Source organism: Dipteris shenzhenensis, chromosome 21 (genome assembly GCF_047967505.1).
Source record: "Dipteris shenzhenensis isolate YYH24624 ecotype China chromosome 21, Dip_SZ_1.0, whole genome shotgun sequence".
Taxonomy (NCBI): domain Eukaryota; kingdom Viridiplantae; phylum Streptophyta; class Polypodiopsida; order Gleicheniales; family Dipteridaceae; genus Dipteris; species Dipteris shenzhenensis.
In genome coordinates this window covers 38,600,285-38,620,140 of record NC_141616.1, presented here as the reverse complement: position 1 = coordinate 38,620,140, position 19,856 = coordinate 38,600,285, and the positions used below count along the sequence as shown (strand labels likewise).

Sequence of the window (19,856 nt, the reverse complement as noted above, 5' to 3'; positions counted from 1 at the left end):
AGAGCATGGAAAAAAATACACATTTTTAATGTTTAAAGCATCTCTTGAAAGCATGTAAAATGACTCAAGAGATATGAGAGAGATATTTTGTACTCTCTTCTAAAAACTAATCTCTTCAAATCATGTTCACAAAATTATATACAAAAAACATCATGTTCAAAACAAAAAAATCACAAAATTGCATAAGGTACCCCAAGGAGCAAAGAAATTGGGCCTATGCCTACATTCCTTGATTGCTTGGTCTTATATCTTGGCTATCTAAATTAGGGAATTGAGTAAAATTGAACAAGTCAAATTCCTCTCCAAACATAGTTCTATAGCATGTGTTCTTGGCCTCTAACGTCTAGTTGCGAGCACCTAGTGTTTTGGTCTCCTCAACTAGGGATGCAACTCAAGCTTGCAGTTGCTCAACAATAAAAGCATCTTGAATTAGAGAATATTTGACTCAGCCATGGGTGAACAAGGTAGGGAAGGCCACTCGAAATAGGGAAACACTCAGTTTGGGAGGACTTTGCTCCTTGACCACGTGGCTGTGTGCTTGCACATGAGGTTGAGGAGACTATATTTCTCTATTCTTTGTCTTGGCTCTCTTATGTTGAGATGCTACTCCCTTTCCTATTCTAGAGAGGTGGTGTTTGTCCATTTAATCTACATGATGGTGCAATATGTCATGGACATACACCTGTTGGCTAAAGGTGATGGGAATTTGTTGGTTGTTTAGCATATTCCCTTCCACCTCTATAAACAATTGAAGTAGGATGGAGACCAAAGTCTTAGATCTACAAGATTTGGCTATGAATACCTATTTCTAGTATGTCTTGATTGAAGAAATAATGTGTTTGTTATGAATGTTAATGGATAGATTTTAGCTACTTGTTCAAGGCTAAGTGGGTCATGTTACTCTATCATCATCTATGGGGCTGACAGGAGTAAAAGTGCCTAAACTGTCCTTTCCTACTAGAGCTCTCTGTTACCTAGGATCACATGTGCCTCTGCATAATTCACCTTTGATTCCAAATCGGGCTCCTAAGCTACAAATTCCACATTCACATCGTGTGGATCCTCCATCATTGTGGTGGGTTTACCTTCTCTTGTTGATCATCCATTAAGACATTGACCTCCTCTATTGTCATCTTATAATTCCTCAAATTAGACATATATAATCATTAATAAAGTGCTAGAATTTGTTTAGAAGATCATTAACAATGTGAAAATAAAATTTAAAAGCACAAGACTTAATTTTGAAGGCACACAAATATAAATTAAGGACAGGAACTCATAAATTCCATACTGAAAATTGCTTGCATGCAAGCCTTGAGTAGACTCTCCATAGTACTTTCATTTCTCAAGCTCTATTTTGGACAGCCTTGCACCTTAGTCTTATTCCCTATAATACCTCAGACTCTCCATATTACTCCATGCTCTCAAACTCACCTACATGGCTTGCACATAGCCTTCTTGAGATTACTCCTTGCAACCCTCATTCCTTGATCTCCTTCACTCATATTCAAATCATGCCATTTATCAATGTGTGCACTATTCTCTCCCTTACACCTAATTGAGAACCTTAGATATGGTTTGAGGGGCCTCCAATGTTTTGCTAAAATTAAGCATACCCATTCGAGGATACACTCCATAACTTTTTCTTGTTTTGTTGAAAACCAAAACCAATTAAAAAACTGGAAGCCAAACTAGTGGGACTAGGTATCTAGATTCACCCCAAAATGGAAGAATTTGAAAATGTGCAATTTGTGCATGTGCAAAGATCTTTTAATAAATCCAACACTATTTACAATTTTGTATTGGGTTCTTTTTCCATGCAATTCCTTGCTATATGGCTCATAAGCATGTCAAAGGTCATTGCATTTCCAAATATACAACATCAAACTTGATAGCATGCCCTTTAACCTATTTGATTTAGCCATATTGCACTTGCTTGAGGGCAACCGATATATTCAATTTTGCTGATGTGTATCACTAGGGGGAGGGAAATCATGGCGGTTGAATTACTATCCTCGCACACTTTTGATTTTTTCACCTCCGGCCCTGCAAATCTTTGAATATAAAAGGACATCCTACTCTTTCCGCCCTAGAGCTTGCCCGGTGCAGAGTTAGCTCGATGTGACCTTGTTCTTTTGCTTTGGCATTGTCTTCTTTACGTGGAGAAGTCACGTTCTATTCTTTGCTTGCCACATAAGCTACCTCATCTCTATTTTGGTGGCAATTCATTGATTATCTCCATGGAGATAATGGCAAGATGCAGCTCATCATGGCTTGCAAGAGAACCAGACAGAGGTTATGAGATGGGAAAGCTGAAAAGATTGATCAAGCTATAAGGAACCAATTGCAAGGTGAGGAAAAAAATGGGACAATATTGAAATGACAATGAAAGACAATTTTACAATGTTTAAAGAGGGAGAAACAATGGGAAGAAAGAAGACTCTTTATAGAGTAGCACAAGAACCAGTTGTTGTAGATGCATGCACTTGATCATTGCCATCAGAGCAAAAATACGAGCTATGGTCTCACATTTGGTGGGAACATTCAAGGCAACAACATCAGGCCATTCAAGTGAATACCAGTCTTGAGCCTTCATAAGCTTTAGATTGCATTCTAAAATTCATAGAGTGACAAACCTACCAACACCTTAGGAGATGCTTTCCCAAGAGACGATGCTCTTTAACCTAAGAAATGGCTTATAGAAAGTGAAAGGAGTGCACAACTTAGATCAATTAGCTGCAAAGAGGGTGACATTAACTATGTTGATATCCTATGAAACAAAGGAGAAATGGATTGGGCGCACAATGTCGAGGAAGATGTCAATAAGAAGGACAAACATGGCTCCAGCTGTGGTGTTGGACATAGAGCAGAAGCAATGCAGGATCATCCCAATCCAAGAAGTCTTTGGGTCAACATAATGCAAGAAAAGGAGAGACAGCCCAAGCACATAATTTATTGGTCAAGTGAATGTTTTGGCATGAGAACACGATATTTCTTCAAAGATTCTCCTTTTCGGCTCTCTAGTCTTCAAGAACTTTTTTCATCCTTGCTAGCTCTTCCTCCACTTTGTCCCCATCCCCATTTGAACATCATCAAGCTATTGATACAATAGCTTGATGTGCTTCTCAGTTTCTTCTCTTTTGTGCCTTTCCATCTCGACCATTTTTTTAGTGGCCTCAGCTCACTCTCATGCTTGCAAGGCCTTTGATTCTATCTCCTTGACCTTGGCTTCTGCACTCTCCCTGAGCATTCTCTCACATAGCACTATCCCTTTGTTGTATCAGTGCTTTCATATGTAGAAAATTCATCTTCCTACCTATTGCTCAAAAACTGATTTGAGAGAAGTTCGTGTCAGGTGCATAGCAACTTCGATTAACTGAGATGACAATTTGGATTTGCCATCCTTGCAATTATTCATTCTAGAAACTCATGATCCCCCTCGTATTAGAAAAGTACTACCTTGCCTATTTCAACACATCTTCAGCATGTGTTGGCAAGCTCAAAACCTTGACTCCAGCATCTGCACTACTTTGAGCATTGGGATATAAAGCTAAAACATCATTTCTCTTCCATGACTTCTCCAAGAATTGTGCTTGCAATCGCATCCAAGAATATTTAGTGCCTTTTCAATCATGCTTTCACTGATGTTCATGATTCTATAATTAGACGGGCTTGCATGCAATTATTTTTGGGATAAAACAATTCTCAATTACTTTTGTGCAATTAATTACCAGTCACCGTGGTGGCATGAGATTAAATACTAGCTCATGATTCTATAATTGGATGGGCTTGTATGCTGACAATTATTTTGGGGCAAAACAAGCAATCTAGTCCTAGATACTATGGTGCCCTCACCTTTAATGGGAAGGCCAAATTTTACTCGAGCATTCTAAATTTGCACCCTTATTTTGAAGCCCAAAATTTTTTAAGGCCTTCCAATGAAGTTTTGCATGGCAAAGAATGTCTACAAAATACAACACTACTTGGGTGGTTAGGCATGCGATTAATTGTAGCTTAAACTTTGATTAATTGAATATGGCTCAAGATTATTTGGATGGCACCACCGGTCCTCCAGTAATAGCAGTGGCTGAAACTTTGATAAGATGGCGCATGATTATTTGGATGGCACCATTGGGCCTCCAATCACCGTGGTGGCTTGAATTTTGATTAATTAAAGGTGGCTAATTATTATTGTGAGTGCCACTATTACTATTTAACTATGGCTCGTGCCGGAACATGGAGAGTGCTATTTGGCTACCTTGCTCTCATCTGTCCCTACTCTACTACTTTGCTCCATGCTCCCTCCTCCAGCTCTCATCCACCCTTGCTCTGCTACTTTGCTCCATGCTCCCTCCTCCAATTCTCATCCGCTCATCTGCTCCCTTGCTCATACACTCTACTGCTCACCCACTCTTTTCACCATGGCAGGAATCGCAGCCAACAATACTACCCCTTTTGATTGTCTGCTTTCTCGTATAAGGTCATTGTGTTGCACTTGCCAAGAATTGAAATGCCTGCTCTTGTGGAATGTCTTTGTAATCTCCATCGATTCTCCCCACATCTCCAAGTTGCCAACTTGGATGGCATGCACGCAATTGGTCTCTTTATGTGGCTATGCTCTATGGATTCCTAGAGATATTGACAAAGAGCTAAGGATTTTTAGGGCAAAGTTTTCTCATGTTATTGCTGGGACTGGATTCTAACTCATGCAATTGAGCACTGTCTTTGGCCTCTCCATTGTCTCCTCCATCAGCTTTCCAAAAATTTGAATGCAGCAAGTTGGCCTAGCCTCTATGAATACGATAACGTTTAGTAGTCTATCAGCAAGCCTCAATGAGGCTCTCAATAATACTGAGTTGTGCAAACATCCTCTTTACAACTTTTGCTCAATGAGGCTCAAAACCACTAATGTAATCTCTTTTGTTCAATTTTTTCTCCACGACGTTGAGTTATTAGTTCTTATAAACTATCTTTGGATGTAGATGCAATATCTTTTGTTCAACTTTTGCTCGATGAGGCTCTCAGCAATTGCTAAGTTGTTATAAAATTGTCTTTGGATGTAATCTCTTTGTTTGATTTTTGCTCTTACCAATGGTTGAGCTATTGTACTTGCTGGGTGTAATCTCTTTTAACTTTCAACTTTAATATAAATAATACTATTATTGCAGTTGTTGCTGGTAGTAGTTGTTGCTAGTTACAGTCATTGCACAAGCATTGGTGCACAAGGAAATGCATTCTCCTTGGTTTTAGGATTAACTACAAGCAGCACTAAAATAGTTCCAAGAACCGACACGATGGTTGCAAGGAAATATATTTTTCTTGCTATAGGATTAACTACAACCCAAACTAAAATAGAACAAGCATGGTGGTCACACAAGGAACTATATTTTCCTTGGTTCTACGATGAACTGCAAGGAACAAAATAGTTCCAAGAACCAGTGTGGTGGTTGCAAGGAAATACATTTTCCTTGGTTTAGGATTAATGGTAATTCACATTGAAATAGAACCAGCCCAGTGGTTGCACAAAGAAATATATTTTACTTCATTTAAGATTAACTTTTAAATGAAAGAAATTGTTTAACTTTGTGCAACCACTGCACTAAAATAGAAGTAGCATGGTGGTTGCAAGGAAATACATTTTTCTTGGTTTAGGATTAACTGCAACTTGCATTAAAATAGAACACATGGTGGTTGCACGAGGAAATACATTTTTCTTCATCTAGGATTAACTTTTAACCACTTGTTTTAAATTATTAATTGCACTCTCATTACACTATAACAACATGTTTTTCAACCATTGGCCTGGTTTTAAACTTGCTCGATGGCACACTAAGAAGAAAGGGTACCTCTTGATGCGAAATATATGAACGATTGTAGGACTCCAACGTGGGTCTCATGTGACCCAACCAATTAAGGCAAATACATTTTCTTTGGTTTAATTACGAGTAGCTGTAACCACTACTAAAATAACTCCAAGAACCAGCATGGTGGTCACACCAAGCCAATGTCAGCGTGGTGTTCATGGATCTAGATCTGCACAAAAAGCTACACGTAGATGACAGGTGGCAAGTTGTGGGTAGATAATAGGTGGTGAGCTATAGGTAGATGACAGGTGGCAAGTTGCGGGTACATAATAGGTGGTGAGCTATGGGTCCATCTCTTGGTATTGTTCCCCCAAAAAGTATTGGTTCAAGGAACTAATCCAAGCAAGTAGATCCTGTCCATCTCTTTTACCATCATACTTTGGAAAAGTAAAATTTTTGCACTTGATCTTACCTAACTTCTTTTTATTGGCCATCCCCATGTTGTCTCCATCATCACTAGACTCATGCATAGGGGTAATGTCATGCCACCACCGCAATCTAGCCTTCACATGATGCTTCTTCTTTCTTTGATGTCTTGTTCCACTTCTTCCATGCTCATTAGCAGAGGCGTCCGACGGTTCGCTGTTGTCGCTTTCACCATCATCTTCATCTTTCCTACGCTTTTTGGTGACTTCAGTCAACTCCTTTAGTACTCAAATTGTATGCCTTTCATTGTCTTTGTGTGTGTTGCACATATTGCACATGTACTTAAGTTCTTGGCCAAGGTCCCGCGCATGTTGTTTCCATGCCTACAATGAATCTGATGTAATCATAGGCTGCTCGTCCATGGGAGATATCGATGGCTTCCAGGTTGACATGACTTGTTGTAGTGCATCCTCAGTGTCTTGGCGAAGTCTCTTCTCATGTTGATAGAGTGCTTGCCACCCCTCCTCCATGAGTTTCTCTGGTGTTGGACTTCTCTCTGGTTGGTAGTGATCGTTTACCACATCCTCGACATGATGTAGGTCTTCAGGATGACCTATTTCTTATAGAATATTCTTTCCATGTTGATAGAGTGCTTGCCACCCCTCCTCCATGAGTTTCTCTGGTGTTGGACTTCTCTCTGGTTGGTAGTGATCGTTTACCACATCCTCGACATGATGTAGGTCTTCAAGATGACCTATTTCTTATAGAATATTCTTTCCCGACATAGACAGAATTGTGCATGATGCAAGCAAGAAAATCACTGTGAAAGGAAATACACACAGACATAGGACAAACTCAATTCGGTTCCCAAGCTTTGAAAGCAGCTATTTGTTGAGTATAGAATCTTTGTGGCCTCTCAGACCACTACAACAAATATCGCTCGTGAAACCTGCAAATCATCAAAAAACATAGCAAAAATATACACAAGAATGTGCACGATCCTTCAATGCAAACATAAAAGAAGACAAGAATGCTGGGTGCAATGTCCCCACATAGGAGTGGTGCTTGTCTTCCACTTTCCATGTATTTGATTGATTTTAGAATTTTGAGCAACTGATACAAGCTCATGTACATCTCCTCCATGCACGAATTGGAAATAAACCACCGACTTACTTTCCAAAATAGCTTGCCTCTTTTAGAAATAGAGTTTGCTTTTCCCACTATAGTTAATATGCTTAGGCTAAGCTTCTAATGCTCCAAAATTTAAGATATGTAGATGAGCGTTTGTAATTTCAAAAAGTAAGCCTTGTTTATTTCCCGCATTAGTGGTTGCACCTTACGCGCACAAAAATGCTTGCTGTGCTACCAATAGCCATCGCCCTGAATCCACAACATCCATCAATAACAAAGTAAAAGAATATAAAATTCTTACATTTCTTTTGAATGAATAATCTATTCATTCAAAAGAAATGTAAGAATAGGTATTTTTCAAATGCATTAATGCTGCAATTCACAGATTCAAGTGAAAGAATTACAATACAACTTCATTCTCTTCCATACATTTGATAATGATTGTATTCCTTCATGTGTGCAAGTAAAAGAATATCACGTTCTTTCACAAGGAAAAATGCAATACTTATTTTATTTGAAATATTCATTCACATGTACAATCGAAAGAATAATATATTCATTCAAAAGTAAAATTGTAAGAATGAGTTCATTCATTCACATATTCAAGTGAAATAATTACAAAGTCACTCACATGAATACATGTAGGAATGACTTTATTCATTTAGGTGTGCAAGTAAAAGAATACCACATTGTTTGACAAGCACAAGTGTAATAATTTTTGTGTTACATATTCATTCATGTACAATTGAAAGAATAGAATATCTTCATTCAAATGTACAAGTGTAATAAAGCAAAGCTTTCAAAAGCATTCAAATATTTGTTCAGTTTATAACTTAACTTCACATAGTATTTATTCACAAAAGATATAAACTATAAATACAACTTGGTAAAAGAATATAACACAAACACTCATACATACTTTACACAAGAGATCCTAAGACTCAAAGAAACAACTAATTTACATGAGATCCTGAAATTCCATCGTATTTTAGACCTTAAAGATTGCTCAAACAATCTAAGAGGTCTTCCTTGTTTTCTTTGGCTTCTTTGATATCTTTTGCTCACTTGGATAGCTAAGCATGAGATGACCGAGTTGCCATCGATTGTTAGTAATTATATAGGGTAAGTTATTATTACCAATAAAGTTACTTATGCAAATAACTTATTCGTATGAATACTGAGAGTTGACATGGTAAATTATGAAAAAAACATAATGTGGTGGCAAGTTTTTACCTGTGTTTTTTTCCCAGGGAATCATTCAACTGATTTGTTTTAATATCAAGTTTGAAATTTTCATTTAGATGGCTATTCTACTTCCATGACCAACCACGTCTGACAAGACTTTCATAGAAAGCCCAGTTGGCACTTGTGTAGAATTACATTGTTCTTTATCTTTTCTTTGTAGCCCAATTATGTATTGATCGGGTTTTGCTAGTATTCAATGATTTATGGAAGTGCAACCACCATATCATACTAGCTTTTGTCTCTCATTACATTGGTCTTGGGTTTACTTGTTGCTGGCCATTAGATGTGTTGCAATGCTTCATTTTGGACGACAGATAGTGTTTAGACTTGCTTGGTGAACCATAGCAAGTTTCTTCACTACCTTTATATATAGTTGTGGCCAAGTATAATAGTGCTATGGACTTAGGATGCTATGGGAAATTGAAATGACTAATTTTGACTACGAAGTTGGCCACTCCCTCTACCTATATGACTTAGTCTACCCATACCAATTTGAATATCTCTACTCTTTGAATTGTGCCTCCCCAAATTACCTCAGCTAGCATTGGACCTTTTCTTCTTTAAGAAAATGAAGACAACAATGATTAGAGTGTTTCAACCTACAAGACGCTGACAAGTCATGTTGCCTACTATTAGGTTAGTAAATTTCAAAAGAGGATTACATTATTTTGTTGGAATTTTTCTTTGGCTTCATTTTGGGAAACATGTATTGATAAATTGCAAGATGTGTTGTTGTTATAATGTGTATGTTCTAATGTGTTTATGTTGCTAGTTGCATCGGCAATCTTGGTCCATGGTTTTCCATACCTTGGCATTGTAGCGAGTAGGTATTTTGGATATTGGAAACCAAAGGAATATTATTTTGCGACATCTAATAGTTTGTAGAGATCCCTGACTCTTGTTAGCTTCATAAGTGTCAGTATTATTGATTGTGGTAATGGTACCTTGATAAAATGTTATACGGTTGTAAATTTCTATTTGCAAGAGTACTCTTATTGGTATGAGGATATGAGAAAGATCCTTGCATTACAAACCCGTTGGTTTAATAGGCATGGTGGAAAAATATTTGAGAGCTTGTGGGAGTACTACAAAATCCAATACTTCATTAGGCAGGATGCTCTATACTTGTGTTTTTTAATGCAAAAGCCTATGTAGGTGTTACGTCAAAGATTTTGATGTTTGAGACAACCCATTTGGCGCTCCCTCCCTTTAGTACTTTGAGATTATGTCTCCCTTTCTTGCATGGGAAAGGGCTAGTTATTGTAGAGATCCTCTACTTGAAATGGATCTTAATAGATTTGTGTGCTTCCCTATTGTGGCATCGCTTCCTTGTGCTTTGACCTCTACATCTACACAAGATGGCTACTTTATTATACTGTGATGTGTCCTTATAGAATTTGGTTATCTCAAAATCCCAAAGAAGCAATGACTATTATGATTCCTTTCCCATGAGTTCTTTTCCATGGGATAGTCTTATTTACATGTTGTGTTACTAACATGAGCTCACCGAGCTCACCGAAACGGACTACTACAAGGTTAGTTTATATTGAAGGGTGGCATCTTATTCAAATGATCTTAGTTAGCATGGTGTAACTAGAGTGAACCATAAGATCATTCAAATAGGATGACGTCCTTCAATATAAACTAACCTTGCAATAGTCCGTTTCGTTGAGTTAATGTTAATAACACTAACATTTAAGTGAAAAGAACTCTAATGTTAGTTTATATTGCACGGTGTCATCTTAGAATAACATGCCAACCTTCAATATAAACTAACCTTGTAGTAGTCTATTTCATTAAGATAATGTTAGTAACACTAACATGTAAATAAGACTATCTCATGGAAAATAACTCTAACATGTGAATAAGACTAGCTAATGATAATAACACTCTAGTTGCACCATAAAGATGCTTAGGCCACAGTCTCTCTCAGTCTCTCTCTCTCTCTCTCTCTCTCTCTCTCCCTCCCTCCCTCCCTTCCTTCTCCCTCTCCCTCTCTCTCTCTCTCTCTCTCTCTCACACACACACACACACACACACACACCCACACACCCACACAAACACACACACACACACATACACACAAATTAACTTATACTTTCACTTGTATTAACTTGATTTGTAATGAAGAACAAAAACTTGCCCATAGGATGACCTCAGATTCCAAGATTATTTGTTTCAGAGGTGTGGATTGTTGGCATTTCCTTTAGGTTTCAGATTCTAGTGTTACTCAATCAATGTACCAAGTAAAGATTGGCTATTATGGGTTTTGGGTTCTATATATTTCGAGTACTGGAACGAAATCCAATTATTCCACATCATGAGATCAAGTTTTTAGGAGCCCTTATCCTAAAATCCATATTTTGAATTTGAAGTGTTAGGGCTAGTTGTTCTAATTTTCTAGCTCAATGGTTCCAGGTTCTGAGTTCAATGATCCTAGTTTCAGAGGTGTATAAGGTTAACAAAAATTTCCTTCATGCTAGGGTTTAAAGCGAGCAGAACGAGAGGGTAGATTGTTGGGAGGCTGGGATGGACCATGGAGGTAATAATGGTGGAGGGTCCAAGTTTGGTGCACAATGAGTGTGGTGAACAATCCTTACATGGGGGAAACTGGTGCAAAATGGCCCCAATTCACCTTGAGACAAACAAAGTCATCACATGTCTAGGCTTAAGTGTCAAATAGTGCTAGGAAAACCCTTTTTTGGTAGCCAATGAAATTAAGTACAAAAAACTAGTTTTTGCACCTAAAAATACATGGTTTATATTTTATATTACCCTAAATGTAGCAATCTTTTGGAAAGACAAAAACAAGGGTTAGCCCAAAAGGTGTCCTAGTAGGGCCATCATTTATCTCTTTCAAGTAGTTGTCATTATCATCATGGGGGATGAGTCCCCATTTTTGATAAAGGTACCCCCCACAACCCTTAGGCGAATGCAATAATAGTCTTGCCTTGCAGCACAAAGATGTTTGATGTTCTTTTGGGATTTAGTTGATGAGGATGGGTTTTTGGCCTGCCCTCTGGGTAGCCTTATCAACGCTTCAAATTCGGCAAAGCAGAAATTAGGCATTTTTAGAATTTTTAGAATTGCTTTTTTCCTATTGGACAATATATTGACTCTTCTTCATTGGACTTGAATTAAAGTGGTTGACTCTCTCTCTCTCTCTCTCTCTCTCTCCTTTATCTCCTCAAGTCTTCTTACACACCATCTCCACCTTTTCTCCCTCCGCCCCCCCCCCCCCCTCTCTCTTCCTTTATCTCCTGTAGTCTTCCTCCACACCATTTCCTTTTTGTTTCCTTTTTTTGATCTTGGGCACACCTTATGAATGATTAAATATCATTCACCTTGTTAGCATTGCATTCTAAGGCGATGCTCTCTTCTTTTATTTTTGTTAATAAGCCGCTCACTCTTCTCATTCAAGCTTTCATCCCTTTCTTTGCCACATGGTTGGCTAGTTTCTAGTACTATTTAAGCTACCGCTCAAGAGTAATTGCATTCCCTTGTTTTTTAAGGTTATTTTCAAGTGGAGACCATGAAAGAGAAGGGCCTTCGAGAGTGACATGCTTTAAACTATTAAATGGAGACCATGAATGAGAAGAGGGGGGGCCCTTGGAAGTGAAGGGAGGAATAACCACCTCATGTTAAGGCCTTATGTCATGGACAGGAAAAAGAGGACAAATGAGGATGGCTTTTTTGGATGTTTTTCCTTGGAAGAGCATATTTTGGATGTTTTTCTCTTGGTGCACAACATAGCAATCCAAAAGAATGAGAGAGGGCTATAGAGAAAAGTCACATCAATAATAGAGAGGTGTCATATCCATGGATCTCAAGGGTGTGGGGGAAACAACACCATGAGGTGAGTGCTGTTTCCCACTTATTTCTTCTCTATCACCCATGGTGCAATTTTGCACACATAACTTAAAATACGGCTTTTCCCCCTCCATGGCATAAGACCCTAAGGCGGGTTGGGATGCAAGTCTTGTATAGAATCGTTCTTCTCTGTTGGAGATATATCATTTGCCTGTAGCGTTGGGACCAGACACCCGAATTCACAAAGCTGGTCCGAGGATATAATGTCGGGGACGGTTGACAATAATGGAAATGGTGATGTGGATGGGGAGGAGAGGGGAGGGGATGAAGGGGGGGGGGGGTGCCAGCACACGAGCTCTATCCAAATCCACAATCGTGACGTGGATTCCCAAGGGAGCCAAATATGCAAATAGAAGAGTATAATAGGAGGCTTCAAAATCGTCCATCTTGTTCTTACTTGTTGTGTGTCTTGAAGGATTGCTATCTCTTTCTTGTGTTTGCATTTTCTTCATCATCATCATCATCATCATCATCATCATCATCTTCACAGGCCTTTCTACCCACCAAAGCTTTTCGATTCCTTTGCCTTCTTCCATCCATTTGCCAACCCATTTCTGCCTCCCCCCCATCCATCCATGGAGGCCTTTAGCGTTTGTTCTAAGCTCCGAGGTGCTGTTGGCCCCTTCTCTCTCCCGTCAATCCTCCGTAACTCTAAGCGTTGCTCTCGGGACGACTTGTCCCAGCGCTTCTCTGCGAGGGTGCCTCAAATTTGCGCCGACAGTACTGCTCGATTCTACACCATCCCCAATGTCCGGATCTTGAGAAAGCGGTGCGTCTACATATGGGACAAGATTATTCGATGTAGTGAGCCGCCGATATTCCTTCTAAATTTCAAAGAGTTCATGTAACTTGTCTCCTCTAATCAAAGTTTCGTTTCTGCACAGGATGCTCTCCTTTGAAAGGAATATCCAGGGATCCCCGATCAGAGCTGTACCTGTTCAAGTTGCCCATGAGTTGCTGAATGCAGGGCATCATTATTTAGACGTCAGGTAACTTGTGCAATGCGGTTTGATTTGCAGCGATAGTTTTGACCACGTAAACAAAAGTTTTTACACGATGGCATATGCTGCATGTTCTATTCATACTCTATTCTCCTGGAACTTTTATATGGATGAGCATTATCTGCTGGGTTTTTTGCAAGCTAACGCTAGATATACCCGGCCCTTTCTGCTGAAACGTATCGGGGCTTTAATAAAAGCCAATTGCATCCATGTCTAGCGCATAATGGTGCGACGGAGTTTGATCTAGGTGTTGAGAGACAACCATAGAGCAGCATGCAAAGGGAGAGAGGTGTTAGTACATATTTATGTGTCCTAGGCTAGAGTGTGCTTCCTGTTTCCTTCTACGGTAATACCTAGGATTAAGCCTCTATAAGCAGAGGCCAATTATCCTTTTGGGTAAAAGAGTTGTTATGGCCTCCCAATATTTGGAGACTTTGGCGCTGGGAGAGGGGCATGGGATGTAAGTGCTCTCCCGCTGGGAGGCGACTTGCGCATGCCACTCTGCATGCTACTTTTTGGTGACTTATATCGCTGTCCGCAGAAAATCTGGTCAAGTTACGATCTGAGAGATCTTTACAGCACGATTGACTGCTTTAGTCGGCAAAGAATGTTCTCCGTTCTCGTTTGCCTTTCTGCTACAGGTGAAGTTAGGATTTGGAAGGTCTGCTTCGGCTGGCTAAGAGTATAATTCCATATTCCTCTGCCGAAAGTTGTCAGGGGTACAACTTTCGGCAGTCTGGCGGCCCTCTGGCTAGGTTACAATCGATGCCCATACCTCAAACAAAGTTTCCCCTTCACCTTTTACCTTTTAATGGATACTGGGAACGATGAATTTCCTTCATAGGGTCCAGAACCTAATCAGTAGAATAATTGCTAACCCTTTTCCGAGATATACAATGTGTCTATACATTATAAGTTAGATGTCTAAAGTTTGCATATTATCTATGCCAAGCAGCGAGGGAAATGATTTCCAAGAGTTCGGTCGAGCCTCAATAAGAATCGTCTTTCTTTGTGATAAAAATGTGGTCCCCTTTGGTGGACAGAGTTGTCATATTTGGAGAGAATCAGTGGAGGACCATGCACCTTTCAATCGAATTTGAAGACTATGGTAGCAGAAAGGGTCATCTTCTTTTAGGGGAGAAGTCCAGCTAAGAGAGAGAGAAGCATTTTGCAGCACTTCTTTTACAAATTTTCAGGGGTGGGAATAGCAAGCAGTATGAGAGTCTCAACACAATGAAGAGAGTTTGAACTACCCCTTGATCTACATTCACGGCAATCAGAGAGAGGCTTGATCAACCTTACTTCGGGAATCCTGCAATCTCTCGAGGCAATGACAAATTGAATGCGGGCTGTGAGTGCCTATCGTGTCCGTGCCTAGTGTGCCCCTTAAGAAGCATAGCTGTTGAGAATGGAATTGATGGTACTTGAAACAGACCGCATTGTTACTACAAGGTTTTTTTCCAAAGGGCCAGGGCTGACAGTACAAGTAACCTGAACCTATCAAGAAGAAGGGGTGCCAGACTGACTGGTTGCTGCTTGGGAGTAGATGACCTTGGGGTCAAGGACCACAGTCAAGTTGCCCAACCATCATCATTCTGTGTTTGAAGATGGATGATGATTTAGTCCAAAGAGCTGGACCGATGGCTGACAGGACCAGTCCTGGTGTAACTACAGTGCTCAGTTTAGTAACACAGCCTGAGACCTAATCAGATGTTCTGACCGAGCTGTTTCTTTGTGTAAACCGTACATCTTGTTTGTCTTTGGGAGAAGTCAGTAATGAGGTAACAGGATGGAATTATCTGTCCTGTCTAGGAGTAGACAATACGATACAAGGTCATGGCAATAGTATCAATTGGAAAGTCTGGTTTGTCTATGGCCAATTCTAGCAGATCCATCTTGTTGCAGAGTATGCTGTTGACGGATGTGGATGAATTTGAATATTTTCTGTTTTGGTTAAATGATCTGCTATGTAATCTAGTAGGGAGTAACATTTAGAGGGTTTTTTACACATGGTTGTTTGACTCAAGTTTTGTTCATGGTGGAAAAGGAACTCATTTTTTAGTCGGTGCCTTGTGATGATTGTTTTATGTGTGTGTGAGAGAGAGAGAGAGAGAGAGAGAGAGAGAACCGAATGTTTAGTGAATATATTCTGCCTTATCTTTTCTGATTCCCGTGGTTTGCGACCTGATGCTGTATGCCATTACCTTATTTTTGAAGTGTCCAATCTGACTTCCTGTGATTTACCGCGATTGCTTTTACTAACTTTCAGGACTTCAGAGGAGTTTGCAGCAGGGCACATAGAAGGTGCAGTCAACATTCCGTACATGTATAAAGTGGGAGCAGGTAATCTCTTCAGGCCTTGGACATATTAGGTACAAGCATAGCATTCAATTTGTGAACAGTCTCTCTTTGGAACAGGCATGGTGTGTTCTTTGGAGCTTTGCTCATAAGAGTCTCTTAATGACCTTGCTGGAGATGACAAAAAATAAGTTATTTTCTGCAATGAGTGCAGTTGCTGATGTTATAGGAGCCGCATTTGATCAGCTTGCCCTTAAATTCTAGCCTGTCAGTGGTTAGCCTGTGCTATGTGCATTTTTGTTCTCTTAGGTGCTTGCCGGTGTGTGAACCTGATGATATTTGCATTTTAGTGATATGGGGAGGTATTCTTTGCAATGTACCACTTGCTGTGTTGTGGTTGCATGGTGCAAAGCTTTTGGAGTAGGTAATTGCCTGCATTTATATTTTTAATGCTAAGTTTGACAAAGGATGATTACATATTTCTTCTGTGAGGGAACCTGAGCTTTGACAATGCCTACCATGGAAAGATCAATCTGTCCAAGGTTTTCTAGAATAGCTTACGTAGCCTTCAATAGAAATGTCCTGAAGTGTGACTGTTTTTGTCCTACTTTATAGAACTCTATTAGTTACTTAAATTAAGGGAGTCCTGTGGCAGGCAGTAGGTTGGTGGAAGGGGGAGGAGCTATCTCAGAGCTAGTCCTCAAACTATTTTGTACTGGGTATCTTTCGTATGGTACCCCTCTAGGACATCTACCTTTGATGTTTCGACTATACACAATGGACTCAACCTAAACCTATGGACTATACACAATGGACTCAACCTAAACCTATGGTCCATTCACTATTGACCATTCCTTTCTTGGGAGCCCTGCTGAAACTTCTTTGTTGTACAACATGGACGTGTGGTTTGATGACATACTACTTGGTAGAGCTAAGTTTTAAGCAACTGAGCTCATACCTAGAAACTTTATACACTGATCTTATGCCTTTCAATGATTATGTACTCTTCGATGAAATACCGCCTTTTTCAAAACTTTTGTATGTGTGGACCTGCTACAATTCTAGCTCATTTTGAGCTCACGTAATACTATCCTTGTCATGGCTAAGCACTTTGATTCACATTTTGAAGAATTTTTTTCCTGTGCGTACTAGCTTTGGCATGCATAACCATTTGAGTTGTCTTGAAGACAATCTCTTGCTCCTCATCTTCTAAGAGAGCTAAACTCAGCTAATACCTAGGAACTTAGGACATACATTGACCTAAATGCCTTTTGATGTTTATGCACTCTTAGATAAGATATCACCTTTTAAAAACCTTTCATATGTATGGACCTGCCCCAATTTCAGCTCATCCTCATGTAATACTATCCTTGTCATGCCTAACCACATTGATTCACATTTTGAAGGTTTTTTTGGGGTGGGTACTAGCATTGGCATGCCTAACGGCTTGAGTTATATCTTGAAGAAAATGTTTCGCTTCTCTTCTTCTAAAAGCCCCTGCAAGACATCATAGAGACGATCACCACTCATAGCAGGTAGGCAACGTCAAGTTTGCTGATGTGAAAGCTGAATGGATAAATTAGAACATATGTGCTTGTAATTGCTCAATCGAGTAGCAAATGAGGTTTGTGTTTGATTTGTGGCTCACTACTGCATGTCCTCCCTTTCAAGCAACTTATCTCCCTTTTTTTTTTTTCCACTTCTAATTGATATGAGATCAGCCTACACCTGCATATTATTTGGCTTTTATCTTGAAGTATTCTGTTTACGGTTCAACCTATGCTGCATGTTACTTGGCTTTACTAACTGAGATGTTTATCTGGGTTTGCTCTGTATGTATAAGCATTAGATTGAAGTAAAGCATCAGTCTCTTTTGTTTTGACCCATGAATTGAATCCCAGATGACCAAGGTGCAGGGGGTTAGAATGTGTAGTCAAAATATTTGATTGCCATATATCCAGCATTTCTGATGTTGCAAATTGCAGGCTATGGACTGTTTCTGTGTTCATCTATGTCAATAATTACTACGATCAAGATTAGCAGGTATTATGCTCTCAACTGAACCTGGGTCAATGAATTGTATTGCAGGCATGACAAAGAACCTCAACTTTTTAGAGGACGTTGGTGCACGATTTGGCAAGGATGATGAAGTTGTTGTGGTGAGCTGACCTTGTCAATCACATTATGCATCTTGTTATTTTGATTATGTAGAAAGAATCAATGCAATATGATTTCGTATATGCCTCTATAAGTATTCTTACGAGATTGTGTATTGCATTCTCTTAGGGATGTCAAATGGGGAAGCGTTCACAAATGGCAGCAGCAGAGCTAGTGGCTGCGGTATACTCATTTATTTTATGTTCCCTTGCATGGTTTTGTTGTACTCAGTATTCAGTGCATTTTTAGCACCAAGGATAACGGGATGACGGTTGAGTAGACTGGTTTGATGTTGATAAAGTGCTGTTTGGGAGATGGATTTTGATGAACATAAATTTGCTGCTTACGATGATTTTACTTCTCTTCCCAACTTTTCAGGGTTTCACAGGAGTGACAGACATGGCTGGTGGTTATGCAGCTTGGGTGCAAAGTGGGATGCCAATAAAAACAAGATCATGATATTGAGACATCACCCCAAAAGATGAGTTCGAACTAGCTGTTCAGAATGGCCAGCTAGTGTGCTCTTGTACAGAAAGTAGATACTGAACATCAATGCTTGTACATTATTTAGAGCAACCTGTGGGCGACAGTGATGTGTCAAAGTTGGTAATGCCAACATTTACCATTGTATGCCTCATTGTGCCTTGAATATGTTTAACAACACAACTTCGTAATCTTAATGCTTACATTCTGGCTCAAGTAGCTATTTTATGTTATATGTCATTCAATACCTAAAGCTCTATTAAGAACATAGACGATGGAATTGTGGAGTGCTTTCACAGAGGTTTGCTGTTTGCCAAAGGAAAACAAAACCTCTGTGCTGGACACTAGTTGGGTTAATATTACAATGTTGAAAACTTGACTCTTTCCCTTTTGTTTTTTATTTGGTTTTCTTGTGGGGCGATTGAGAATATTGACAAAATAGACCATGTTTTTATGACGTACATAGAATTTCATAGGATCAGTTCCCTCCTTGAAAGTAAAAGTGGCTTGTTCTCTCTCTGACAAAAGATATCATACAGACAGATTCAAAGCAATTTCTACAATCAAAGATATAGATCAGGGTAGCCTTAGAGTCTATCAAAAGCATAGTTACGAGTGGACAGGAGCGCTCCAGGAACTTCAGATGTTAGAATGGGAACGTTCCAGGATAGGGGAGCATCAACTTGGAAGGAGGATGCCACATCATATGACGTGGAAAATTGCAGCAAAGAAAGGGAAAGATGATAGAGGGGTTGGAAAAATTGCAGAAAGCAAGGGAGAGAGATGAGTGGCTGAGCTGTGAGTGGGGATGGAAAAATTGCAGCAGAGCAAAGGGGGAGGGGAGAGAGAGGGGAGTGGAGTGGAATGAAGTCAGGAGAGGATGGAGAGGCCATGAGCTGAGAAAGGGGAGACTGGCTTGAGTGGAGTGGAGAAGCTAGGGAGGTTGAGAATCTGTGGGCGAGGCAAGGAGGGGTGACATGGAGCAGCAAAAAACGCTGGTTGTAGAGTAGTTTTGAGCCTGTGCTGTTGGTGCCATCTATGCGTGGGGAGCGCGAAGGAATGGCATTTCCTTGACATTGTGGCATTTCTTGACATTTTGTACTTTTAGAGGATGAGTTTGGGCATTGTTCTTGGATTCATCTATATGAATGCTTCTGCCGTATGCAAATTTCACCTTGTGAAGTTTTCGTCCATGTTGCAGCCTACTTTCTATCTTACGTGATGCATTGCCCTATCTACTATATGGTCTAAGCATTGTTTTGCTTGGATGCTCGTTTGGGGGAGACTAAAATGAAACCATGTAGTCTTCACAAGCAAAAGAGAGTTTGTTAGAGTATACTTGTGCTTTCTAAGTTAGAAATGTATTTTTGCCTCTTTGCAGAAACGAGACATAAGTGTAAGGGGCCATTTAGCTTTTTATGTTTTAAATAAGAGAGAGAGA

General features: G+C 39.7%; 1 protein-coding gene across 1 annotated transcript; it reads left to right on the top strand.

Annotated features, from left to right (window-relative positions):
• The first annotated feature begins 12,855 nt into the window (after window positions 1-12,855).
• Window positions 12,856-18,648, top strand: LOC147888828 (thiosulfate sulfurtransferase 16, chloroplastic-like). The gene is made up of 6 exons (XM_087392726.1): window positions 12,856-13,245; window positions 13,361-13,465; window positions 15,747-15,820; window positions 17,864-17,934; window positions 18,062-18,115; window positions 18,311-18,648. Exons 1-6 carry the CDS (start codon window positions 13,052-13,054, stop codon window positions 18,389-18,391), a joined length of 579 nt encoding a protein of 192 aa, XP_087248852.1. The 5' UTR covers window positions 12,856-13,051; the 3' UTR covers window positions 18,392-18,648.
• Window positions 18,649-19,856: the final 1,208 nt, after the last annotated feature.